The 26,676-nt window shown below is 45.6% G+C and overlaps 2 protein-coding genes across 4 annotated transcripts in view; one reads left to right on the forward strand and one right to left on the reverse strand.

Annotated features, from left to right (window-relative positions):
- The window catches only part of LOC146396517 (uncharacterized), a 57,520-nt gene extending 50,160 nt beyond the window's left edge, over positions 1 to 7,360 (forward strand). For 2 of the 3 annotated variants that reach the window (XM_084993409.1, XM_084993410.1), the window contains one exon: positions 5,573 to 5,720. In XM_084993409.1, the coding sequence (XP_084849535.1) occupies positions 5,573 to 5,631 (59 nt within the window). In that variant the 3' untranslated portion in view covers positions 5,632 to 5,720. Of the gene's footprint in view, positions 1 to 5,572 lie in introns of all 3 variants that reach the window. The other variant, XM_084993408.1, reaches the window with a different exon arrangement.
- Positions 712 to 15,982, reverse strand: ZNF26 (zinc finger protein 26). Its single transcript, XM_084993404.1, has 4 exons — positions 15,510 to 15,982; positions 6,322 to 6,448; positions 5,984 to 6,079; positions 712 to 2,659 (listed from the first exon to the last, which is right to left on the reverse strand). The coding sequence occupies exons 1-4, from the start codon at positions 15,540 to 15,542 to the stop codon at positions 1,308 to 1,310; spliced, it is 1,608 nt and encodes a 535-aa protein (XP_084849530.1). The 5' UTR covers positions 15,543 to 15,982; the 3' UTR covers positions 712 to 1,307.
- Between the last annotated feature and the right edge of the window lie 10,694 nt (positions 15,983 to 26,676).

The raw sequence follows: 26,676 nt of genomic DNA on the forward strand, positions 1-26,676 counted from the left end.
GTGTACTATGAGCTTTAAAGTATCCATCTTGAAATATAAACAAGAAACTGATTTTATTCTTGTCTCAGGAAAAAACCTGAACCACATAACCCCACTTTTCTTTGACAGTTTAGGACCTAATCATTTAAAGCCCTTCAGCTACAAGAAATAGAATCTCATTCTCCTTACCTTTAGCAGAAAGTATTTTTAGTGAAATGAAGAAGCACACAGAAGACCACAAAACTAGTTTCAAAGAGGGGCAGTATCCAAAGTTATCCTGAGAAATCAATAAAGCAGGAACTAATTGGTGGTCTCAGTAGAATTCTAGGACAAGAATAAATGGGTTCTGTTTATTCCGGTTCATGTTCATGTGAGACTGAATTAGAGACTCGAACTCCTGGAAAAGAGGTCACCATTCCCAAAAATGGTTAAAATGCTCATATGTAGGTAGTGGAAAGAATACCCTGAAAGACCCACCACAATGATGCACAAAACACAGAAGTTATTTCTCCAGAGAAATCTAGGATACTCTTATCAAACGATGGGTAATGGACGCTGAACCAATACATAAAATCAATGTTCCTTACAATGAGTGCTGCTCTTGGGTAGCAGCTTCATAAAAACTGCCAGACCCACTTACTGAATAACTCATTTGGAGTGAGAACTAAATCCTCCCATTGATTAAAAACCATATTATTCTAGTAATATTGCCAAGAAATAAAGAGACAATACTGATATTTAGCATTTAATATGGAGAATATTGGGGGATGTTTTCCCACAAACTATCAAATATAACAAGTTACATTTAAAAATAAAATACCAAAATTTTAAAAATGCTTCTCAGTGTTACTCAGGAGAGTCACCCTCAATACCTCTTAGCCTTCAGAATATTTCCTTGTTTTCCTGCTATTACTCTATTTACATATTAAAATTAAAAAAACTTTATATTCCACTAAGCAAAAGCCTTTTCCTCACTCTAAAACACAGCATCAAATCTGGAATGTGACTCCTCATGGAACACATCTTCTATGAGAAAGTGCTTTCCTGATTAAGAAATTTAATAAGGAATTCTCAATAAGAACCCCCCAAATTAAATCTTCATAATGATGCTACTATTCTTGACAGTTACAGCTCCTTACTCCATGACTTATTTCTGAAAGCTTTTGCACATCTGTTCCAAATGTGATTGCTCTCTCTTCTGCATGGCTAACTTGGTAAGAGTGTGTTCTTAGGACTTCCTGCTTAGATATCCTGTATATTATCATCTGAAGTCTGCTGAGGACCACCTTCTGTGTTGATGCTTTCAACACCTACTATGTTCTGATTTTTCACTTGTGAGTTTTTCGATGTATACGAAGCCCTGAATTCCAACAGAAGGATTTCCCACATTCAGAGCATTTCCATGGTTTTTCTCCTGTGTGAACTCTCTGATGTTCACTGAGAGATGACTTCTGAGTGAAGGCTTTCCCACATTCACTGCATTTAAAGGGCTTCTCTCCTGAATGAGTTTTCTGGTGTATCTGAAGTGATGCCTTCCTAGGATAGGCTTTCTCACATTCACTGCATTCATAGGGCTTCTCTGTTGAGTGAGTTCTCTGATGTATAATGAGCTGTGATTTCCCACAAAAGGCCCTCTCACAGAAACTACACTCATAGGGTCTTTCTCCTGTGTGTGTTCTCCTGTGTATAACAAGGTAGGATTTGCTGCTGAAGGCCTTCCCACATTCACCGCACCCATAGGGCTTTTCTCCTGCATGAGCTCTTAGATGTGCTGTGAGCTGTTCCTTCCTACCAAAGGCTTTCCCACATTCACTGCATTGATAAGGATTATTTCCTGTGTGAATTCCCTGATGTACAACAAGTTGTGTCTTCATATTGAAGGCTTTCCCACATTCGCCGCATTGATAGGGTTTCTCTCCTGTGTGCATCCTGATGTGAATGAGGAGGTAAGACTTACTCCTGAAGGCTTTCCCACATTCACTGCATTTATGGGGTTTCACTCCCGTATGAGTTCTCTGGTGTACAACAAATGGTGACTTCAAACTAAAGGCTTTTCCACATTCACTGCATTCATAGGGTTTCACTCCTGTATGGCTTCTCTGGTGTAAAATAAGCTGGGATTTCCAGCTGTAGGCTTTTCCACATTCACTGCAACCATAAGGCTTCCCTCCTGTGTGAATTTCCTGATGGACAATGAGCTGTGACCTGAAAGAGAAGACTTTCCCACACTCGATACAGGAGTAGGGCTTTTCTCCTGTGTGGACTCTCTGGTGAGCATTAAGGTTTGACTTGGCACTGAAGGCTCTCTCACATTTAGTGCATTCATATGGTCTTTCTCCTGTATGAATTCTGAGATGTACAATGAGCTGTGATTTACAACGAAAAGCTTTCCCACATTCATTACACACACAGTTTTTTTCTATACTATGAGCTCTTTGATGCTTGAGAAAATATGATTCTTCATATCCATGAAACTTATCAGGATTCTTTCTTAGATAACTTCTGGATGAAGCTAAGTTCTGTGTCAAACTTTTCCCGTGTGTGTTATATTTGAGGAGTCTGTGTCGTGAAGAAATGTGAGGTTTGCTCAGATGAAGTTTTCCAAATGCATTACAAGCATAGCTTCTCTCAACACTTTCAAGCTCATCTTGATTATTCTGATACCATTCTTTCCAACCTTCTAGGGGAAAAAAAAAAAATCATATTTTAAAAATCATAATAGAAACCTAATATAGAATTAAAGAGCTTTAGAACTGCCATGTAATGAGTTTTTTTCTTTTGGTCTAGGCCTAACACTGGTTCAAAAGAAGTACTGACCAAATGCACACGTGCCACATAATAAGGGTGGGGCAAGGGGAAGTGAATTGACCAAACCAAGTTCTTTTATGGAAATGGATAGTGAATTAACAGTGATCAAAAATGTTTTTTAAGATAGAAGTTTTAAAAATGTACCCTGAGGGAGTTCCCGTTGTGGCACAGTGGATAACGAATCCGACTAGGAACCATGAGGTTGCGGGTTCGGTCCCTGCCCTTACTCAGTGGGTTAACGATCCGGCGTTGCCCTGAGCTGTGGTGTAGGTTGCAGACGCGGTTCGGATCCAGCGTTGCTGTGGCTCTGGCGTAGGCCAGCGGCTACAGCTCCAATTCGACCCCTAGCCTGGGAACCTCCATATGCCGTGGGAGCGGCCCAAAGAAATAGCAAAAAGACAAATAAATAAATAAAAATAAAAATGTAGCCTGAGAGTTCCCTGGTGGTCTGGCAGTAAAATAACCTGGCATTATCACTGCTGTGGCTCAGGTCACTGCTATAGCACAGGGGAGAGCCATGGCCCAGGGAATTCTGCATGCCAAGGGCATGGCCAATAAAAAAAAACAAAAAAATTAGCCTGCACTTAGGAGCCAATGCCAACTCTCCTGTATCTGAATTTCATTGGTACAAGAAATTACTCAAAAAGTGAATTCAGGAGTTCGCATTGTGGCTCAGTGGAAATGAATCCGACTAGGAACCAGGTCGATCCCTAGCCTTGCTCAGTGGGTTAAGGATCCAGCGTTGCCCTGAGCTGTGGTGTAGGGTGCAGACGCAAATTGGATCTGGTGTTGCTGTGGCTCTGGCGCAGGCCAGCTGCAACAGCTACGATTAGACCCCTGACCTGGGAACCTCCTTGTGCCACAGGAGAGGCCCTAGAAAAGGCAAAAAGATAAACAAAACAAAACAAAAGTGAATTCACAGGCTACAGAAGAGCTAGGTGTGACATTTAGGTATGCACATTGAGACACTAAAAATGAGGCTGAGTGAGCCATAGAAAACTAAGGCAAGAGCATTCTGAACAGAAAGAAGAGTAAGTACACAGCTCCCAAGGAGGAAAGCTGCTTGGCATGGTTAAAAACAGGAAAAAGGCCAGGATATCTGAAAAGACTGAAGGCAAGAATCAAAGTAAAGGCAAGGCCCCAGGAAAGAGTTTTCATCTTACCCAAAGCATTTTAATTAGAGGGGAACTTGATTCGACTAGTGCTTTTAAAAGATAAGTGGCTGCTCCATATAAAACAAATAGGAAAAGGGCAGAGAGACAAATTAAGAGCTGTGGCAATAGTCCAGCATGACAAGGGTCCAGGATGGATTAGGTCTAGGATGGATTATCCTGGAGCTGAGCATTGCGGACCTATTTGGAGAGAGAATTAAGAAACGTACTAAAGGAAGTTCCCGTCGTGGCGCAGTGGTTAATGAATCCGACTAGGAACCATGAGGTTGCGGGTTCGGTCCCTGCCCTTGCTCAGTGAGTTAAGGATCCGGCGTTGCCGTGAGCTGTGGTGTAGGTTGCAGACGCGGCTCGGATCCTGCGTTGCTGTGGCTCTGGCGTAGGCCGGAGGCTACAGCTCTGATTCGACCCCTAGCCTGGGAACCTCCATATGCCGCAGAAGCGGCCCAAAGAAATAGCAAAAAAAAAAAAGAAATGTACTAAGGGATTAGATGTGGGAACCCAGAGGAGGGAAGGATTTAATGACCCCTAGATTTCAGACTTGAGAAGCAGGGGGTGCTGCTCTTTGAGACTGAAAACACTAGGAGAGAAACATGTTTGGAGGAAAAACAAAGGACTCTGTTTTGGATCTTTTGAGATTTGAGATCTTAGTTAAATATCCCAATGAGGATAGCAGGTGGGCAGTTAGACCTAAATCCAGGGCGCAGGAAAAAGGAGTCACCAGGAGTTCCCATCATGATGCAGCAGAAAAGAATCTGACTAGGAACCATGAGGTTGCCGTTTGATCCCTGGCCTTGCTCAGTGGGTTAAGGATCTGGTGTTGCCATGAGCTATGGTGTAGGTCGCAGATGTGGCTTGGATCTGGTGTTACTGTGGCTGTGGCGTAGGCTGGCAGTTGTAGCTCCGATTAGACCCCTAGCCTGAGAACCTCCATGTGCTGGGGGTGCAGCCCTAAAAAGCAAAAAAAAAAAAAAAAAAAAAAGTAGGCACCAATAGCATACATGTGGCATCGAATGACATGAGGGATGAGATCTTCAGGGAACGTGTGCAAATTAAATGGGCAGTCAAAAAACAGCCCTGAGCACACGACATTTAAGGATGGACAGGAGGTGCAGAGAGAATGGGAAAGCACATCAATGAAGCCCAAACAGTGTGATGATGAGAGGGACAGACAGGGGTTAAAGGAAAGTGAATAGCACTTGTCAGGCACACGGCCTTAAACCCAGTACATGACTGCTTCGATGGGCTCTTGAGTAGCTGTCCTGCTTCCTCAGGCCTGCTTACTAAACTTTCTTCCCAATTGTGGTGGGGAAACTGTGAAAAAATAGCAATTTCAGAAGTGCCTTTCCATTTCTGCTACTGAGAATACAGAGAGGGAAAGTAAGGGGTGTTCACCTGCAAGCATATGAAGCCAGGACTAGAGTACAGAATGCAAAGAGAACAAGGATGGCACATCTCCTGCCACAAGGCTAGGAGGAAGGGAACTTCCATTTTCAGGATGGAAGAGCTTTTCAACAGTTACAATATAGGAGAGAAGCTTGAATTTAGACAGCTCAGAAGGGAAGGGTATGAGGAGTAAGAAAAGCACCCAAGAAAGTAACAATTGTAATTTCCAGGTGACTGGTGTGAGAAAAGAGGAGGAAGCAATGAAATCTCCCTCAAGATAGTGAAGTGACGAGAACAAAATGAAAATGACAGACTGTGGGTCAAGCAGAGGGATTTAACTGCGGAAGCAAGAGAGAAAAGGCCCGTGGCCACAGGAAGGTAAGCAGAGAAAGAAGGTGCCAGAAAGAGGGAAACTAACCTAGAAAGCAACCTTTGAGCAGAATGCAGAGAGGGGCACACCAACCTCTTGGAACCATGGGAGGAAAGCGAGGGCCACATCCTTACCTGAGGACTCTTGGGCTCATCCCAAGTTGCCCCAATGGTTCAAAGACCCCAAAGAAAAGTTTCTGCACAGGACACTGGCTGGGCGCCAGCCCTGGTTCACAACCAACCTCTTGGATTTATGGTTTCTGCTCACCTACCTGGGCAGCTCTGACCAGAAATGCTGGCATTTACTATCCATGGCTCTTCTCCTTGCTCCAACTTGAAGATTAAATCAGGTTTGGTATCATGATAACCTGTTAAAGAAAAACCACAAAGGATGTGGGCCAACCTGCTGGGGACTAAGGGTTCAGGAGCTAAGAAAGGAAAGAGCTCATTTGCACATCCCTATTCCCTAAATAGGGACTAAGAATTTAGCCTCTAGAGTTCAAGTCCATAATCATTAAGTACTTCAAAGGGCCCAGGGTAGATCGACAGAAGAAAAAGGGATGGCATGCTATGTCTTATGATCTGAGCTGCACAGAAAAACTGTACTTACCCACAGACAGCAGGTTGCTATAGTTTTCCAGAGTCACATCCCTGTACAGGTGCTTCTGTGCAGAATCCAGTAACTGCCACTCTTCCCAGGTGAACTCCATTGATACATCCTTGAAAGACAACAACCCCTGTAACAATACACACACCTTTCAGTAGGCTGCAGTTACACTGGGAGACATGGGGAAGAAGAAGAGGACCCAGAAAAGGAAAAATGTCCCTCCACAGGCGCCCAGGCCAGCTTTTACATTGAGAGAGAATTTTTAAAAGATAAGAGGAGCTCTCACTGGGGATCCTGCAATGGGATCAGCAGCATCTCTGGAGCCCTGGGATACAGGTTCCATCCCAGGCCCAGCACATGGGTTAAGGATCCAGTGTTGCAGCAGCTGTGGTTTAAGTCGCAATGGTGGCTCAGATCTGATGCCTGGACTGGGAACTCCATATGCCGTAGAGTGGACAAAAAAGAAAAAAAGATCGTAATAATTTAACCAGGTAATTCTTTTGAGTCCTGAAGATTTGGGGATGACTAAAACACACTTTGCCCTCAGGAAGCTTTCAGTCCTGTAGAGGGAAACAAGTATCTATGCATGTAAGGTGTTTCAAGCCTGATAAAATCACATTTAGAGATGCCTTGCACAGGGGTGGAGAGAGATTCTAAATGAGGCCGCCAGATACACTGAGAACTGAGAAGGTCTAACCCTCCAGAACGCTTGCTGTCCTGCCTGCTGCTCAGCCCACCCAGAGTCTCAGTGGGAGTGACAGCGCATTAAAAAATGTGCCAAGGGGGAGTCCCCATCGTGGCTCAGCAGAAATGAATCTGACTAGTATCCATGAGGATGCAGATTAGATCCCTGGCCTCGCTCAGTGGGTAAAGGATCCAGTGTTGCTGTGAGCTATGGTGTAGGTCACAGACGAAGCTCAGATCTGGTGTTGCTGTGGCTGTGGTGTAGGCTGGCGGCTACCACTTCAATTTGACCCCTAGCCTGGGAACTTCCACATGCTACACATAAAGCCTTAAAAAGCAAAAAAATAAAAATAAAAAATGTGCCAAGTAGGTGAATTCCCAGCTTTTCTTCAAGAAAATAAGGAGCCCATGATAGGCCGACCAGGGGACACCCAGCACGGACCCTGAACTTGCAGTCCAAGTCACAGTGTCAGCCGTGCAGCCTGTATGTGTGGTGCTTGATGCCTCTGAGAATCACCCAGTGTGTTTACAACAAGTTCTTTTCACAGGACCAAAAAAAAAAAAAAAAAGTAACAAGCCACAGATCCTCAGGAGATCATTCAACAAGCATTCATTATATTCATTAGGCACCAACCATAGACAGAATCCCTGTCCTCAGTGGGTTTCTGTTCCTGCAGAGGAGAAGCCCGTAAGCATGCAGGCCAGTGGTGACAGTGCTCTAACAGGCCTCCTTCAGTGTCAAGGGACAGGGTCCTGGGGAGGCAGGCACAGGAGCCATTTCAGATGGATGATCAGGGAGCCCCCTGCTGAGGTGACATTTGGGCAGAAGCCCAAGTGATGTGACAAGGAGCTCGGAGATTTCTGTAGGAAGAGTCGCCTACACAGGCCTGTGCCTGTGAAAACAAAGGCACAGGCCTGTGGGGTGCAAGGATGTGGTAAGGACTTGGGATTTTATTCCAAGGGAGAAGAAGTCACCAGAAGACACTGACTGACTCTTCTGCAAGAGGCCTGCTCTGACTCCCATATGCAATCACTGTGACTGCCAGGAGCAGGGGGTGGGCCTCATTCCCATGGAAGATGAAGCCCCAGGGGGTAATGAGCAGGGGTTGGTTCCTGGGCATCAATTGAAGACAGAGGCAGAAGATGTCCTGATGGAGATGATGGGGTGCAGGGAAAGGATGTCGAGGAGGTGGCCAGAATCCTGGCCAGGCAAACTGAAGACACTGTCCTGTAACACAGTGAGAAAGGGAGGTACAGGAGCTGAAGACAGTCAAGCTGCAGCTAGAGCACCCCCTGTCACACCCCCATAAGGAGAGCACCTGTGGGAAGTGAAGTGGGACATCTCACTCAGCCCAATGTCCCCCCATGTCCACCATGCCTATAGGCAGGAAGGGCTGACCTGCATTTAAGGATGTCAGTAAACAAGGAATCTGGTATGTTTCCCCCTGGGATTTTTTCTTTTTCTTTTTAAGGCTGCACCCACATCATATGGAAGTTCCTAGGCTAGGGGTGGAATTAGAGCTGCAGCTGCCAGCCTACACCACAGCCACAGCAATGGCAGATCAGAGCCTCATCTGCAATCTACACCACAGCTTGTGCCAACACTGGTCCTTAACCCACTGAGCAAGGCCAGCAATCAAACCCCTGTCCTCATGGATACTAGTCGGGTTTGTCACCCCTGAGTGACAACAGGAACTTCCCCCTGGGAAATTCTGAAGATGAGACCGTGGAGGCAGAGAGAAGTGAAGCAACTGACAGGCTTCTCTCCAACAATGCTGCCTGCAGGGAGGGGTGCAAGTCTGGGAGGCTGTAGAGGCCAGTGAGAAAGGGACTCATCAGAAAAATATAGCTTCTGTCCTCTGATCACTGTTCCCATACGACCCACGAAGAGCCCCAGAGGGGGACAAAAAAGTGAGGGGTTGAGGGAGAGACAAGCCTCCCCTCTCCTTCTGCAGCCTGAGCGGGGGAAGGAAAGGGGCTGGAATCAGAGTGCAGCCTGGACTTTCCAATGCCTGAAAATAACTGACAGCCAAGTATGACTGTGACCATCTTGGCTTTTGCTAGGGTGATTGCCAGGGTCAGGGGAGGGACGGCTAACAGGGCATGTCTGAGGCTGTGGTGAGGGTACATGAAGCTGTGACTCATGTCTATCCTAATCAAGCCCCAGCCATTCATGAAGGTGGCACTTCACAATGAAAAGGGAACCTGGAAGCCAGGCACTGCAACAGGACTGTGTGAAAGCCTGAGGCAGATGCCACAGGGGTGACAGTGGGGGTGAACCAGGAGGCTTATTTTCTTTTAAGCCTCTTATTATTATTTCTTTTTTTTTTTTTTTTTTTTTTTTTGGCAGCGCCCACAGCATGCAGAAGTTCCCAGGCCAGGGATCGAACCTAGGGCCACAGCGGTGACCCAAGCCACAGTAGTGACACCAGATCCTTAACCTGCTGTGCCTCAAGAGAACTCCCAGCCTCTTACTATTTTTAAGCTTGATAAGAACAAAAATAAAATACAAAAGAATTACTACAAAAATATTGAATTGGGCAAGCAGAATCAAGAAGTGAGGGAATTTAGGGAGTTCCCATCGTGGATCAGCAGTAATGAATCTGGCTAGTATCCATGAGGATGCGGGTTAAGGATCCCTGACCTCACTCAGCGGGTTAAGGATCCAGTGTTGTCCTGAGCTGTGGTGCAGGTCACAGACATGGCTCAAATCCTGCATTGCTGTGGCTGTGGTGTAGGCCAGCAGCTGCAGGTCCAATCAGACCCCATATGCCACATGTGCCGCCCTAAAAAGAAATGAGAGATTTAAAAAAGGAAACTATTATGATCAAGAGAGGGTGAATAACTCTAAGACACAAGAGATGTTAAAATGTATAGGAGATCGCTATACACAAATTCTGCTGTAATGTGATGCGATATGCAGAAAAATCACCACTTTGCCAGGTTTTAGGCTTATGGGAAGCACAGGGTTGGGTTGGGGTGTAATACCTTTGCACACATATAAAAAGAAAATAAAGAACCTTAATAAAAACAGTAGCAGTTTGGAGTTCCCATTGTGGCTCAGTGGTTAACGAATCCGACTAGGAACCATGAGGTTGCGGGTTTGATCCCTGGCCTTGCTCAGTGGGTTAAGAATCCGGCATTGCCATGAGCTGTGGTGTAGGTCGCAGACGAAGCTTGGATCTGGCGTTGCTGTGGCTCTGGCGTAGGTCATGGCTACAGCTCCGATTAGACCCTTAGCCTGGGAACCTCCATATGCCTCAGGAACGGCCCTAGAAATGGCAAAAAGACCAAAAAACAAAAAAGAAAAAAACAAACAAAAAAAACAGTAGCAGTTTTATACATATTTAATGGCTGAGAAATACATAAATAGGAGTTCCCATCGTGGCTCAGTGGTTAACAATTCCAACTAGGAACCATGAGGTTGTGGGTTCTATCCCTGGCCTCATCCAGTGGGTTAAGGATCTGGCATTGCCATGAGCTGCAGTGTAGGCTGCAGACGCGACTCGAATCTGGCATTTCTGTGGCTCTGGCGTAGGCCAGCAGCTACAGTTCCTATTAGACCCTAAGCCTGGGAACCTCCATATGCCACGGGTGTAGTCCTAGAAAAGACAAAAAGAAAGAAAGAAAGAAAGAAAGAAAAAGAGAGAGAGAGAGAGAGAGAGAGAGAGGGAGGGAGGGAGGGAGGGAGGAAGGAAGGAAGGAAAGAAATACTACAAATGTGGCACTTGACCTTGAAAAACACCTGTTTGAGTGTCAGAATAGCTGTACTCTAAAGTGGTAAAGAGAGGATTGCCTGAAATCAGACAGAAAGTGCATGTTGTTCCCCAAGATATCAATCATGTTGAAACACACTTAAATTTTTAAAGCGAACATGATAGCAGAACTGATTGTAATTATAAATTTGTTCCAATAACTTTGAAAATTTAGGAGAAATGGAAAATCTCCTAGAAAAATAAAAGCAATCAAAATTTGCCCAGAAAGAATTACAAAGGCTGGACTGACCAGTCCATGATCATAAAATAAACTGGAGTAGTAATCAAAGATATACCCTCTCCAAAAAGACAATGGTTCTACAGTAAGTTCTACCAACATCTGAGAGACAGAATATTCCCTTCACATCTAATCTGATGTAGAGTCAGGAAATGACTGGACACCTGTCATACAAACTGTATAACCCCACAGACAAGGCAAAGACAGCACAACCTTAGTCTAACCTCATTTATTATTAACTTTGATCAAAATACCTAGGTAAAAATACAAATAAAGTAATCCCGTACATACATAGCAAACCATAAATTAAGTTTATCCAGAAAACTAAAGGACACAAAACCCTATCAATGAAAGAATCAACATTAGTACATTAATGGAAAACAATCATCTTAACAGATAAAGTTCCACGATAAAATTTAACCCTTTTTTTTTCTTTTGGCTGCTACTGCAACATGTGGAAATTCCCAGGCATGGAGCGATCTCATGCCACAACAGTGACAATGCTGGATCCCCAACCACTAGGCCACCAAGGAACTCTGAAATTTAAAACTTTCAAAAATCAGAATTCAGTTTATTAAAGGTAAAAGTAATATCTTTGACACAAAAAATTAGCTTCCCTAAGCCCATAGAAAACATGAGACTTCGTGTGAAACATTATAAGTATTCCCTCTAAAATTAGGAACAATATATGGATGTCACACCAACTCTACTGGTGAGCACTGTCCTAGAGGACCTGGTCACAGCAGGAACAAAATGCCAGTGACAAACACTAAGGAAAGAACAAAAACTACTGTCATTACTTACAAACATCTGATTTTCTGACTAAAAAACCTAAAGACAGGAGTTCCCGTCGTGGCGCAGTGGTTAACGAATCCGACTAGGAACCATGAGGTTGCGGGTTCGATCCCTGCCCTTGCTCAGTGGGTTAACGATCCGGCGTTGCCCTGAGCTGTGGTGTAGGTTGCAGACGCGGCTCGGATCCCGCGTTGCTGTGGCTCTGGCGTAGGTCATGGCTACAGCTCCGATTCAACCCCTAGCCTAGGAACCTCCATATGCCGCGGGAGCGGCCCAAGAAATAGCAACAACAGCAACAACAACAAAAGACAAAAGACAAAAACAAAAAACAAAAAAAAAAAAAACAAAAAAAAAACCTAAAGAGAAACTTCGGACATAACATGAGAACCAATAAGAAACATCAAGAGGGTGGCGGTTAAAAAAAAAAAAATCAGCATGAAAATAGCTCTTGGATACACTAGCAGCAACTAGCTAAAAAATGCAATAAGAAAAACCACAACAAATCTAGAAGGCACCCAGAATAAAGCTTAAAAATATAGAAAAACCTAACACAAAATAAACATGTGATAGATACATAAGTGCTGGGGAATTAAAAAGAAAACACAATAGCCAAGATATGGAAGTAAGCTTAGTGTCCATTGACAGATGAATGGATAAAGAAGGTCTAGTGGGGAGTTCCCATGATGTCGCAGTGGAAATGAATCCGACTAGGAACCATGAGGTTGCAGGTTCAATCCCTGGCCTTGCTCAGTGGGTTAAGGATCCGGCGTTGCTGTGAGCTGTGGTGTAGGTTGCAAACACGGCTCAGATCTGGCATTGCTGCATTGGCTGGCAGCTGTAGCTTCAATTGGACCCCTAGCCGGGGAACCTCTATATGCCATGGGTGCGGCCCTTAAAAAAAAAAAAAAAGCAAAAAATAAATAAATAAAACCAGAGATGATGAGTAAATAAATAAATAAATAAAACCAGATTAAAAAAAAAAAAAAAGGAAGTTCTAGTGGGAGTTCCCATCATGGCTCAGCAGAAAAGAATCTGACTACCATCCATGAGGATAGAACTTTGATCCCTGGCCTTGCTCAGTGGGTCAAAGATCCATTGTTGCCATGAGCTGTGGTGTAGGTCACAGACATGGCTGGGATCTGACATTGCTGTGGCTGTGGTATAGGCCAGCAGCTACAGCTCCGATTCTACCCCTAGCCTGGGAACCTCCATATGCTGAGAGTACGGCCCTAAAAAGACCAAAAAACAAAAAGGAAAAAAAAAGGTATAGTGTATGTATACACAATGGAATATGACTCAGCCATTAAAAAAATGAAATCTCATCATTTTCAACAACATGGATGGAAGTAGCGGAGTTATGCTAAATAAAATAAGTCAGAAGGAAAGACAAATACCCTATGGTAACACTTACACGAAATCTAAAAAATTAAATGAACAAACAAACAAAATGGATTCATAGATATAGAAACAAAACAGGTTGCCAATAGGGAAGCAGGTGGAAGAGTGGGTGAAGTAGGTGAAGAGGTTAAGAGATATAAACCTTCACTTATAAAATAAGTAAGCTTTAGGGATGCAGCATAAGGAATATGGTCAATAATACCATAGTAGCTGGATATGGGGACAGATTACCAGACTTAGGGTGGTGGCCATTTCATAATGTATGCAAATGTCAAATCACTTCATAGTACACTTCACAATACTGCGATGTTCTATATCAACTATATTTCGATTTTAAAAAACAAAACAAAAGGCCAGGTAATTGAGTAACATTCACGATGCGCAGGCTCAATGCGGTAAAGATATTAATATTCAACAAGGCATTTCATCAGCTATAAAATAAGGACATACCTGCCTCATGGGGCCATGAGACTTTAACGACTTCATATAGGCAAAGCGTCTAGCCAAGAGTGGCACCTACTGATACTATTCAGTAGTCTTTTTTTTTTTTTTTTTTTCGTCTTTTTGTCTTTTCTAGGGCCGAACCCTTGGCACATGGAGGTTCCCAGGCTAGGGGTCTAATCGGAGCTATAGCTGCCGACCTATGCCAGAGCCACAGCAACACCAGATCCGAGCCTCGTCTTCAACCTACACCACAACTCAGGGCAATGCTGGATCCTTAACCCACGGAGCAAGGCCAGGGATCAAACCCTCAACCTCACGGTTCCTAGTCGGATTCATTAACCACTGAGCCACGATGGAAACTCCTATTCAGTAGTCTTAAAGTCTTTTTTATTTAGGTTCTGCACAAGTAAGTTCACTTATTTTATTTGCTATTGCAAATATGTTTTCTCTCACTGTACTTCCTATGTAGCTATTGTTTAAAGATAAAAAGTTCACTGATTTTGAGATTAACTGTATCACTCAGTGAAATTCCTTCTCCCTGGCACCCAAACTCTTCCTGTCACATTTGATCACCCCCAAAAAAGTCTATACTATTACTAATTGTTTTACATCTCATTCTCCACAGCCTCATGCAATCCACTTTTCAACACTTCCTTTACCTCTCAGGAAGTGACACCTGTAACATTCTCTCTGCTCTGGAAAAACTGCTTAAGAGCTATAAATTCAGAAATCCAAGAGGCATCTTTTGACTTACTGAAATACTTCTGAGACTTTCGTATCATGGCTTTGATGAAGTTCCCTTTTCTCAAATTTGCAGGGGAAAAACCATTCTCCAAATTTTCTCCCAAGGGGGTAAAATAATACACAACTTTTGGAGTTCCCCGGTGTCCTAGCAGTTAAGGATTCAGAGTTGTCAACGTTGTGGCTCAGGTTTGATCTCTAGCCCAGGAACTTTCCAATGCCAGGGCACAGTCAAAAAAAAAAAAAAAACAACAACAACACACACACACAAATTTAATCTCACCTCGCTTGCACCCTGGCCCTTCTCATCAGTTCTTTCCAAACTGTTGCTCTGAGTCCTCTATTTGGTCCTTTTCAGGGTGCTGTTTGTCAGACCCTGGGCCTCCAGGGTTTATATTTTAGTTGAAAACACCCACCTGAGCTGCAAACTCAACTACAGGCATAGCATATTCAACACCTACAAAGTTACACTCTGTCCCTGAATACCTCTTCCAACAGTGTTCTCATGACGGGACTGGTCACCAGCCTGCACAACGGCTGTGACGTCTTCTTCTGGCTCATCCATCAACCACTTGCAGAGTCCACTGGACCCTCTCCTCTTACAAAACACCTCTCCCTACCCGTTGACCCCTACCATTCTGCTCAATGATTACCCTCCTCGCCAAACCACAGCTCTCTCTAAAAGGATAAACGTATGTAATTTCTTGGCACTACCTGGCACTGCCAGTCTCAGGGTCCAGCACGCAAACACATCAGTTCATAAGCATTTGAACAAATGAATGAACAAAGAGGAGAGTAATTTCCCTAATGAGGCCCTAAAGGTCTGGGCATGAAGACAACTCAGTACTTGTGCGTGAAAAAACCTGAAATGATAGAGGATCACTTCCTTCACAAAGACTCATTTCCCTCAGAGTTGAGGGTCTGTCGCAGGCAATAAAGCAGTGTAACTGCAGAGGGAGAGGGCGTCGGACACAAAAATGCCAGAAAACAAGGGGCGTTTCTGGAGATCCAGAGACAGGGGAGGTAGAGGGACGGCGGAGAACACGTGGGTTCAGACCCTGGTGTGACCGTGAAGGGATGAACATATAGACCCCTGCGGCGAGTCAGCTGTCAGAAGTGAGAAAGTCCCTACTCACCCAGCACGTAGCTGTCCGAAACCTGGTGGCCATCCCGTGCTGTTTCGTGCAGGATGCGCAGGAAAGGATCGAACTGAGGGTTTCTCTGTTTCTCCCCGCCCCCCCGCCCCGTCTCGTCCTCGGAGGGACTTCGCGCCCCACAAGGGAGGGTCTGCAAGCAGCAGGCACCGGCCCGTCCGGGGCTTCTTCCCTCGCAGGGAGGCGGGCTCTGGGCCCGGGCAGAGGGAATCCAGGCGATGAGTTTGTACGGTTCCGCAGCCCTGACCCAGGAGGGACTGAGGCCGGGCTGGCTCCCCCACTCCCCAGATCGACAGTGGGGGGCTCAGACGGCCAAGACCCCGGTCCGCACAGGACCTTCAAGACTGGGTTAACTTCGCGGCTCAGCCAGGTCAGCAGCCACAGAAACTCAACACTCTCAAGCCCCTGTGCACTGACGCCCAGCCGGATACAGCCCGTTGGGCTCCTACTAGACTGCGGCTGCGGGTGCGGCGCACGCGGAAGTACCTCACTCGTCCATGAGCCTGGGAAAGAAAACTACTACTCCCAGAAACCTCTGCGAAGGCCCTGCTCAACTGCAGGGCTTCAAGAGGCGGGCGTGGGAAGGGGGCGGAGCCAGTCGGGAAGGTGGGCGGGTCCTGAAAACGTCCCTGCGGGAATCTGCAGCACCTGAGCAGCCCTAGGAAGAGCTAATAAAGCTATCAGTTAATAGCATAATTTAAAAAGGCCTTTCTTCCTTAAAAAAAAAAAAATTGGGGGGTGAAGGAGAAAAAGATAGTTTTATTGCTTTGCCAGGCAAAGGGGGCCACAGCGGACTAATGCCTTAAAGACTGTGCCCTCCTGAAAATCTTATTAAAAAGCTTACTGCTAGACAAATAGGAATGAAATAGGGAAGTACAGGCCAAACTGGAGACAACACTATGCAAGAATTTGTGGGAGAAACAGAGCAGTGATGATAGGAAATTTTATAATTTTCAGTAATTATAGCAAAGCAAAATAATATGTGAATTAAATTCTCAGAAATCTAGTTCAAGAACAAAGTAAAACTAAAGAAGGCAAAGGAAAGGAAATATTAACAAAAGCTAAAAACCAGACATAATTTGCAAGAACAGAAAAGACTGAAATACTAGGAATCCAAAGTGATTTGTATAGAACATTGTACCTAGACATTGTTAAATATGCATAATTTTACATGTGCAGGGAACATCCTCCAGCATTCGTCATATGTTGGGCCACAACATAAAGCTCAATAAGTTTGAAAGGACTGCAATCATACAAAGTATGTTTTCTGACAACCGTGAAATTAAATTAGAAATCAGGGAGTTCCCGTCATGGCTCAGTGGTTAACAAATCCGACTAGGAACTATGAGGTTGCAGGTTTGATCCCTGGCCTTGCTCAGTGGGTTAAGGATCCAGCATTGCTGTGAGCTGTGGTGTAGGTTGCAGATGCGGCTCAGATCCGGTGTTGCTGAGGCTCTGGCGTAGGCTGGCGGCTACAGCTCCTATTCGACCCCTAGCCTGGGAACCTCCATATGCCATGGGTGCAGCCCTAGAAAAGACAAAAAAGAAAAAAAATTAGAAATCAGGGGTTCCCATCATGGCTTAGCAGAAATGAACCCAACTAGTATCCATGAGGACACAGGTTCGATCCCTGGCCTGGCTCAGTGGGTTAAGGATCTGGGGCTACAATGAGCTGTGGTGTAGGTTGCAGATTCAGCTTGGATCTGGCGTTGCTGTGGCGTAGGCTGGCAGTTGTAACTCTGATTCAACTCCTAGGCTGGGAACCTCCATATGCTGAGGATGCGGCCCTAAAAAGACAAAAAATAAATAAATAAATAATAAATTAGAAATCAACCCCAGAAAAAAAAAATGTAGGAAATCCTCATGTTTTTGGAAATTAAAAAACACATTTTTAAGTAACCCCTAACTCAAAGAAGAAATCATAAGGAAACTTGGAAAATATTTTGAAACAAATGAAAATGAAAATGAAAAAAAATTTTTAAATGAAAATGCAAAATATCAAAAAAAGTCTAGATTACTATAAGTCCAAATCCTGAACTTTTTTTTTTATTCCATTCACCTCCAATTTAACCTTCCCTTTCTATTTGAACCCAGAGCTACTCAGTCACTGATATGGTCTCATAAAATTCCTGAGCATGTTGTATTTTCAGCAAGTTCCAAACACATCCTATACCTGGTTCTATAATTGAAGGAAACTCACCTCTTAAGATATTTCTTAGGCTAGCCTCCCATTTTATGTCATTTAAGTAAATGTAAGTGAATAATCTGTAATCCTACAGTCTCCCCAGATCTTCCCATATTAGACAGGAACTCTCATCTCCTGATAATCCAAGTCTCATTCACAAGTGTGAAACTCCTGTTACAGTGTAAAGCAGTTACTGCCCTAAAACAATGCAAAACTATTTTTAGGGAAAAGGCTCTTAGATTGGTATTGGCTGTAAGGGAATGGAAGGAGGTCTTGGAAATGTGCATGAGAGAAATAGACACCTAAAATAATGATTTTTTTTTTTTTTTTTTTGTCTTTTTGCCTTTTCTGGGACCGCTCCTGTGGCATATGGAGGTTCCCAGACTAGGGGTCTAACTTGAGCTACAGCTGCTGGCCTGCACCACAGCCACAGCAACTCGGGATCCGAGCCACGTCTGCAACCTACACCACAGCTCACGGCAACGCCGGATCGTTAACCCACTGAGCAAGGGCAGGGACCGAACCCACAACCTCATGGTTCCTAGTCGGATTCGTTAATTGCTGCACCACGACGGGAACTCCCCGGGTTTTACTTTTTATTTTTAATTTCAAATATTTACTTTTTTTTTTTTTAAGGGCTGCACATACATCATATGGAGGTTCCCAGGCTAGGGATCTAATCGGAGCTGTAGCCTCTGGTGAATGCCACAGCCATAGCAACGCTAGATGCAAGCACTGTCTGCGACCTACATCACAGTTCATGGCAACACCAGATCCTATCCCACTGATTGAGGCCAGGGATCGAACCTGCATCCTCATGGATACTAGTCGAATCTGACTAGTGTATTCGTTACCACTGAGCCACAAGGGGAACTCCTTATTTATTTATTTATTTATTTACTTTTGGTCATGCCTATGACATGTGGAAGTTCCCTGGCCAGGGGTCAAACCTGCACCACGGCAGTGACAATGCAGGATCCTTAACCTGCTGAGCCACCAGGGAATTCCTCAGTGTTTTATTTTTTGTTTAAAGAAGCTTCTGAAAAATATTTAACAAAAATGAATATTTGATCATTTGACTGCTTATATCATTCTCTTTTTATATAAAATATTCTCAATTTAAGCAAACAATATTGGTGGCAGTTTCATGACTTGTAATGGTAATACTTCTATACTAGTTTCCATTAGTGAGATATTTATTTTATATGTTGAGGTAGTAGTATCTCAACACTTTTTTTTTTTTTTTGGTCATCCAGGAGCACATGGAATCCCCAGGCCAGGGATCAGATTTGAGCTGCAGTTGTAACCTGCACCTCAGCTCCAGCAACACTGGATTCTTAACCCACTGTGCCTGGCCAGGGATCCAGTGGCCCCAGAGACAATGCCAATCCTGTTGTACCACAGCAGAAACTCTTGTGCTTTTTTTAAATGGACATTCTAGGTTGCATTTATTTATTTATTTATTTTGTCTTTTCTAGGGCCACACCTGTGGCATATGGAGGTTCCCAGACTAGGGGTCTGCAGCCTCCAGACTACGCCGGAGGCAGAGCAGTGTGGGATCAAAGCTGTGTCTGTGAACTACAGCTCACGGCAACGCAGGATCCTTAACCCACTGAGGGAGGCCAGGGATTGGAAACCACCCCCCCGCCCCCGCCACAACCTCATGGTTCCTAGTTGGGTTCGTTAACCACTGTGCCACGATGGGAACTCCTAGGTTGCATTTATTTAATGGTTTTTTTTCACTATTTAATGAGATGATGAAGCATGTTTCCTCCTTTAATCTACTGACAAGGTGAATTATGTTAGTTTATCAAGTCCAGAAATGTGTGAGAAAAAAAGAATGTATACATGTATGTGTGACTGGATCATCTTGCTGTGCAGCAGAAAATTGACACAATACTGTAAAATAGCTATAATGGAAAAAAATAAAAATCATTATAAAATAAAATAAAATGTATGTGAAATAAAAGTCCAGAAATGGCTTCTACTTGTTATGATATATATTTCAATGTATTGCTTGGTTCCATTTGCTATTTTTTCAGAATTTTCACATAAATATCATAACTAAGACTACTTTAAAGTTGTTTTTTTTATTTATTTTTTCTTTTTAGGGCCACACCCACCACATATGAAGTTCCCAGGCTATGGCTCGAATCAGACATAGGGCTGCCTGTCTACGCCACAACCACAGAAACGCAAGATTGGAACAGAGTCTGCAAATCTACAACACAGCTCACTGCAACGCCCTTTCCTTAACCCAGGAATCAAACTTGCATGCTCATGGATCCTAGCCAGCTTTATTACCATTAAACCACGATGGGAACCCCTTTATTTATTTATTTATTTAGTCTTTTAGCCTTTTCTTGAGCTGCTCCCATGGCACATGGAGGTTCCCAGGCTAGGGGTCTAATCGGAGCTGTAGCCACTGGTCTATGCCAGAGCCATATAGCTACGCGGGATCCGAGCTGTGTCTTGGACCTACACTTCAGCTCATGGCAATGCCAGATCCTTAACCCACTGAGCAAGGCCAGGGATCGGATCGGCAACCTCATGGTTCCTGGTTGGATTTGTTAACCACTGAGCCACGATGGGAACTCCGGGAACTCCTTTTTTTAAAATTTACCTTTGGTTATGGTATAGCTATTTGCTATCTTTGTGTGAAGAAAAGGGTTCTGCAAAAACAAACAAACAGGGTTCTGTCCAGATTTTTCCTGAATTTTTTTGGTAAGACTATATCCTTTGATAACGTGGAAGATTCACCAATTAAAACGTATTGCCAAAAGCATTTTAAACAACTGCTTTAAGTCTATAACAAATATCTTCTTTATTACCTAACTATTCCTTTAAGTAGTGTACTTTCTTAGGTTTGAAATTTAATAACTTAATGCACAGAGTTATTATATATAATTAAGCAATATATTCTTTCACAATTTTTTTTGTTGTTGTTCTTTATGGCTAATTCTGTTTTTTATCACCAATTGTTTGCTGTTTCTCCCCACTTTTGGATAAAAATCTCTAGTATGTTTTTTTTATTTTACTTAAAAAATCTGATTTATCAAGTTCAATTTTTTTCTATTTTGCCTCCTCAATTTCTGTTTTAATTTTCATTAATTTTCTTCTCTTTCCATAATTATACTTTGTTTCTCCCTAGATGTCTCATTTCATCTATTGTCATTCTTTTTGTTGGCACTGTTGTATAGGAGGCACTAAAACTTACCTATATTACTTTGATTTTATAAATTACTTTGCTCTATGCTCAAAAATGGCAAGGACGGTGAACACATTTTGAGCGGGCAGAGCCGGCTACAACCCACTGTCTGGAACAAGCTCCCCCAGGCAGGTGAAGTGGGGCTTTGCAAAAGGAAACCTCAAACCTGTCGATCGTGGAGGCGCGCCACAGAGTCCCCTGGGAAATGTAGTTCTAAACCGAGTGGGACTCTGGGAAATGTGGTTCCGCGCAGCCGCTTCCTCGGCCCGGCTGAGTCTGCCTCAGGGCTGTGGGCCAGCGGGTAAGCGTGTGCGGCTGGGGTTGGGTGCGGGACGGCGCGGCTCTAGCCTCTTCGTCCAACCCGGGCCTGTGCTGACCCCAGCGCGGACCGGCTCCGGAACCGGGCGCGAAGCAGGCGCGGATCCCGGTCCAGGTGGGGGTGAGGCTGGAGGGGTGGTGGTCCGCGGCGGAGTAGCCGTGGGGGCCGTGTGGGAAGGGAGCGGTGGGGGGCGGGGCGTGGGCGGCTGGAGCGCGGAGGCAGGAGGGAGCCGGAATTTGCTGGGCAGCGTTTGGAGGACTGGGGGGGGTCTGTAGGGGTGGGGGGGCGGTGATTGTGGGATTCGGGAGGGAGATTTGGGAGTCAGTGTTAAGGCTTCCCGTGGTGGTGGGTGATGAGGGATCTGTGAAGGGGAACTGTGGAGCTTTTAATGTGAGAACGCTGGAGAGTCGGAATGTTGGAATGTCTGTGAAAATCTATACCGAGGTTTGAGAGAAGTGAGTAGTTACGAAGCCGGTGGAGGAAACTAATTGGGTGATGGGGGCCTCTGCGAGGGACTTTTGAGGGGAGTCCTAGACTTGGGGGTCAACAGCTCTGGGAGTGAGGCAGCCCGGGAGGTTGCCCTCTGTGTGGGGTGAGTGTGTGCGTTAGAGACGTAGGTTGAGAGATGTTTGTAGGAATAATTAAGACACCAGTTCCTACTGCATAGCACAGTAAACTATATCCAATCTCCTGGGATAGATCACGATGGAAAATAGTATAGGAAAAGAAAAACAGAATGCACATATATGTATGAGTGGGTAGCTTTGCTGTACAGCAGAAATTTGGCACAATTTTGTAAATTAACTATACTTTAAAGAAATTTAAAAATTTAAAATTTCTTTAAAAACATACACAAACACAAAGACTCTAATGGTCTCTGATTTGGGTGCCTTTGGGTTGGCAGTTGGGCCTGATGGAATGAATGATCAGGCCCTGAGGGTCTGTTTGGGGGCATTTAGAGGGCTCAAAATGGTAGGACTGAGGATTTCATTAGCAGGAAGCATTGCTGGTTGTGACATTGTTGGGTTTTACCTGAGCCCTGCTCTCCTGGAAAACAAGACAGTTAAGAAATCTCTCTGGAGTTCCCATCGTGGCTTAGTGGTAACAAACCCAACTAGTATCCATGAGGATGCAGGTTTGATCCCTGGCCTTGCTTAGTGGTGCTGCAAAGAACCCCCTTCCCCACAGGACTCTCTTGTTTAACTATGACAAGGCCACAGGTAAATATACATCAGTCCCTCAAACTCTCGTCCTTTGCCTCATCAGTGATTAGCTGAACAGTTTGTCCCCACTGATCAAAATGCTTGTTAGCTAAACTTCGTTTAAGCTTCTCTCCTTCCCCAGTTCCCTGAACTTTGGTCCACCTGAAGCTTGAGCTGCTTACAGCTTTTCCTGAGAACTGTCCCCTCCTGAAAACTGGCCAACCTCTGGTAAATGTTCTCTGACCTACTGTCTGGTCACCACCCTGCCCTTTATTATTATTTTTTTTAGGACCACAAGTGTGGCATATGAAAGTTTCCAGGCTAGGGGTTGAATTGGATCTGTAGCTGCTGGCCTACACCACAGCCACAACACGCCAGATCTGGGCCACATCTGTGACCTACACCACAGCTCATGGCAATGCTGGATCCTTAACTCACTGAGCAAGGCCAGGGATCAAACCTGAGTCCTCATGGATACTAGTCAAGTTCATTTCCACTGAGCCATAACAGGAACTCCTTTTTTTGTTGTTGTTGCATCTCTGGCATGTAGAGGTTCCTAGGGCAGAGATTGAACCCGTGCCACAGCAGTGACCTGAGCCACAGTAGTGCCAATACCAAATCCTTAACCTCTAGGCCACCAGGGAACTCCCTCACCACCACCAGGCCCTTTGATCCATCTTCCCCACACTGTGCAGAGATACTTGTGCCTCTTAGGGCCACCGTGTTCTCCCTGTTGTAGCACCCCAACCCCTCAATAATAAATCTTTTGTGTGAGGAGCTCCCATTGTGGCTCAGCAGTAATGAACCCAGCTGGTATCAATGAGGGTGCAGGTTTGATCCCTGGCCCTGCTCAGTGGGTTAAGGATCAGGCGTTGCTGTGACCTGTGGTGTAGGTCATAGATATGACTTAAATCTGGTGGTGTTGTGGCTGTGGTGTAGGCTGGCAGCAGCAGCTCCAATTTGACCCCTAGCCTGGGAATTTCCAGGTGCTACAAGTGAGGCCCTTAAAAATTTTTTTTAAATAAAAAAATCTTTGAGGTGACATATTTCTTTTTTTTTTTTTTTCTTTTTTGTCTTTTTGCCATTTTCTTGGGCCGCTCTCACGGCATATGGAGGTTCCCAGGCTAGGGGTCGAATCGGAGCTGTAGCCACCGGCCTACGCCAGAGCCACAGCAGCGTGGGATCCAAGCCGCGTCTGCAACCTACACCACAGCTCACGGCAACGCCGGATCGTTAACCCACTGAGCAAGGGCAGGGACCGAACCCGCAACCTCATGGTTCCTAGTCGGGTTCGTTAACCACTGCGCCACGATGGGAACTCCACATATTTCTTTCTTAAGTCTGCATTTGTTTTTTCCCTGACTATCCAATGGCTGCTTTTTGGTGGAGGGGAATAGCTGGTGTGGTCTAGCTGGTGTTGGGAATCTTGCAACTGAGATATCAGATTGGAGAACTGAGTGTCAGTGACGTAAGGTCTGGACACAAGCAGACGGGTGGCCTGTTAGAGATTGTGATTGGAAAATGGGGTGGTAATTAGTATTGCTGGAGGGATCAGGGTGTTGGTGTTGGTGTAGAGCTGGAGGCCCTTTGATGACCTGTGGGGGTGTGGGTGGTGGGTAGTGTGGGGTACACTAGAGAGAGGGTACCATGGGAGGGAATGGCTGGGGGTTCCTTTGAGTTTAGCTATGGGAGCTAGTTTGGGTGGTGGGTGGTGATGGGAAATAGCAAGCCTGCAGGGGGAGGCGGGGCTCTGTGAGGACAGTGATCACCTGTAAAAGTGAATGGGTAGGTGCCTGAAGGAGAGAGTGATTGGAGTTTTGTGGGAGGGCTTTGGGACTCAGCATTTGGTTGAGTTTCCGTGGAATAAATCGTGGAGATTTTGGAGTAGGGTTCGGAGGAGCCAGTGATGGGAATCAGGGACTGTGGGCTCGTAGTGAATCAAGGAATCTATAGGGACGACTGTGGCTGATGCACAGGGCAGAGTGAGGGAGGGCTCGTGCCATCAGGAGTAAAGGGTTCTGAGGGTATTTGGGGGTGGGGCTGTGGAGAGATTTTGGGGTTCATGTGCTTCTGTGGTTTGGTTCTGTCACGGGGGGTTGGTGGTTGGGGCCTTTGCTAGAGGGGTCCCTGGGGACCCACAATGTGTGTAATTGATGGCCCAGACGTCCTAAGGGGGGCGGTGGGCATGTGGGTTTATGGAACTTGGTGGTTGTGTGGTCTGGAGATTTGTGAGGGGCATGAGAGTGATCTGGGGACTGGAGAATCCTCAGGGGGTCAGTGATCCAACTCTCTTTGGAACCTGTGTTTGAGGAGCTTTGGGCGTTGGTGATTGTGGGGTCTGTGAGGGTGGTGGTATGGGGTTTAGGTGGATCTGAATGAATGTTGGTCATGATTTGGCTCAGGTGACTCTCACGTAGTGACTTCTGTTTAATAACCATGCTGTCCTTTGTTCTCTGATCCCGCTTCCCACCCCGCCACCCCCCCCCCGCCCCCGCCCCCGCCCCCGTCACTGCCGTGAGTGTGTTGACTATTTCCTTGTTTTCAAGTTCTCTGAGACCCCTTTGGCTTTAAGTCCTCCCCTGGCTCATCAAGCCCCTCTGCCTCCTTGTCTCTGAACTGCCTCCAGCTGCAGCCCTTTGTTGGGTGTGGTCTTGCTCCTTGATGGGCGTGGTCTTCTCATCACAGCCGTGGGGGGGGGGGGGCGGTTCTTCTCAGGGCTCAGCTAAAAGTCATCTCAAGGGGGCGGTCTCTGCCTTTGCTGAGGGAGTGGCCTCCATCCACCTACTCCTCTGTCACACTGAAAGTTTCTTCTGAGCACTCTCACAGTCTGAAGTTGTTTATTACTTGTGTGTCTGTTTCCCGTCCGAGAACGCATTTCTTAGAGGGCAGGGACCCTGTCTGTCTTATTTAGTGGTCTCTCCCATGTGCCCATAACAGGGCCTGGGGGTAAGAGGTCTTCAGCAAATGGCTGCTTTCCTGGCCCATAAATGAGACAGTGAGTATGTCTGTCTGAGTGCATGAGTGTGTGTGAGAGATCTAATGCAGGCATGGGAGCAAAGTGCGGGAGTGTGATGGGTCCTGCGGGAGGAACCAGGGTGACTGTTTTAGATGTTAGTCCTATCGGCTCATCCCCTTTTCCAGAGGAGAAGCTCCACAAGCTCTTCTGTGAACCAACCCAAAAGGGGTGCAGACAAGATAGAAGCTTCCAGGGCAAGGAGTTCCCTGGTGGCTCAGTGAGTTAAGGATCCAGCATTGTCACTGCTGTGGCTTGGGTTCAGTCCCTGGCCTAGGAACTTGCACTTGCCTCGGGCACAGCCAAAAAAAAAAAAAAAAAGCAAGAGAAGCAGCTTCCAGGGCAAGTGGGCCTTCACCTCAGGGACCCCAGGTTTGGAAAGGAAAACTCAGGGGTTTCTCTTTTCACTCAAGGATCAGGAACCCTTGGGAAGAGGCACCTGTGGAGCAGTTTCCTTGGGGGGGGTCTGGGGGCGCTGGGAGTCGAATATGAGCCAAAAGGCAGCTGGGATCCCTTGCTATCGCCATGTTCCTAAACTCAGCAGGGATTTTGGTCTGGCTTCCATCACCCCCTGGAAACCTGTGGGCTGGGCTATTGTGCTGGTTTCTGGGGGAAGGGGCAGCAGTGTTTGCCCCAGAGTGAGCTGAGAAAGGAAAAATGGAAAAGACTTCCTCAGGCCTCTCTTTCCACTGCATTTGCTCTGGGCAATAGCCCCATCTGCTCTGCCAAAAACATGCAGTTTCGCTGCGGCCTGTGTCTCCTTGGGGTCTCCCGTCTTCTTTTTGCCATTTCTTTTAGTTACTGTGATCTACGCTTTCCTTCTGCTCCAGGGCTGATTGTGGAGTAGAGGCCAGGCATCCCAGGCTACGTCATCATCTTGATGTAAAAGCCATTTCCTGTGTCCTGTCCTGCCTGGAAGTGAGTTGCATTGCACTCTGTAGCATCTATGCCAGTCATTTCATTTAAGTCCCCCTGGGAGGGGTTTCCAGGTAAGGATCCAGTGTTGCCACTGCTGTGGCTTGGGTCACTGCTGTGGCTCAGGTTCGAGCCCCATCCTTGGAACTTCAGCATGCTTTGGGCCCAGCCAAAAAAAGAATGCCTCCAGGAAATGGTGCTGCAGGATGAAAGAGCCAAGACTGTGTTTCTAGACTTTCTCGATGTCTCTGCAGAGCTCCCCCAGGGTCTTTGGTTGGCCCATTGAGGCAGGTGGCTTCCTTCTGGC

This window comes from Sus scrofa, chromosome 14 (genome assembly GCF_054392235.1).
Source record: "Sus scrofa isolate SSC_HxYL_T2T_F1_AM1 chromosome 14, Sscrofa_HxYL_maternal_Yorkshire_Landrace_v2.0, whole genome shotgun sequence".
Taxonomy (NCBI): domain Eukaryota; kingdom Metazoa; phylum Chordata; class Mammalia; order Artiodactyla; family Suidae; genus Sus; species Sus scrofa.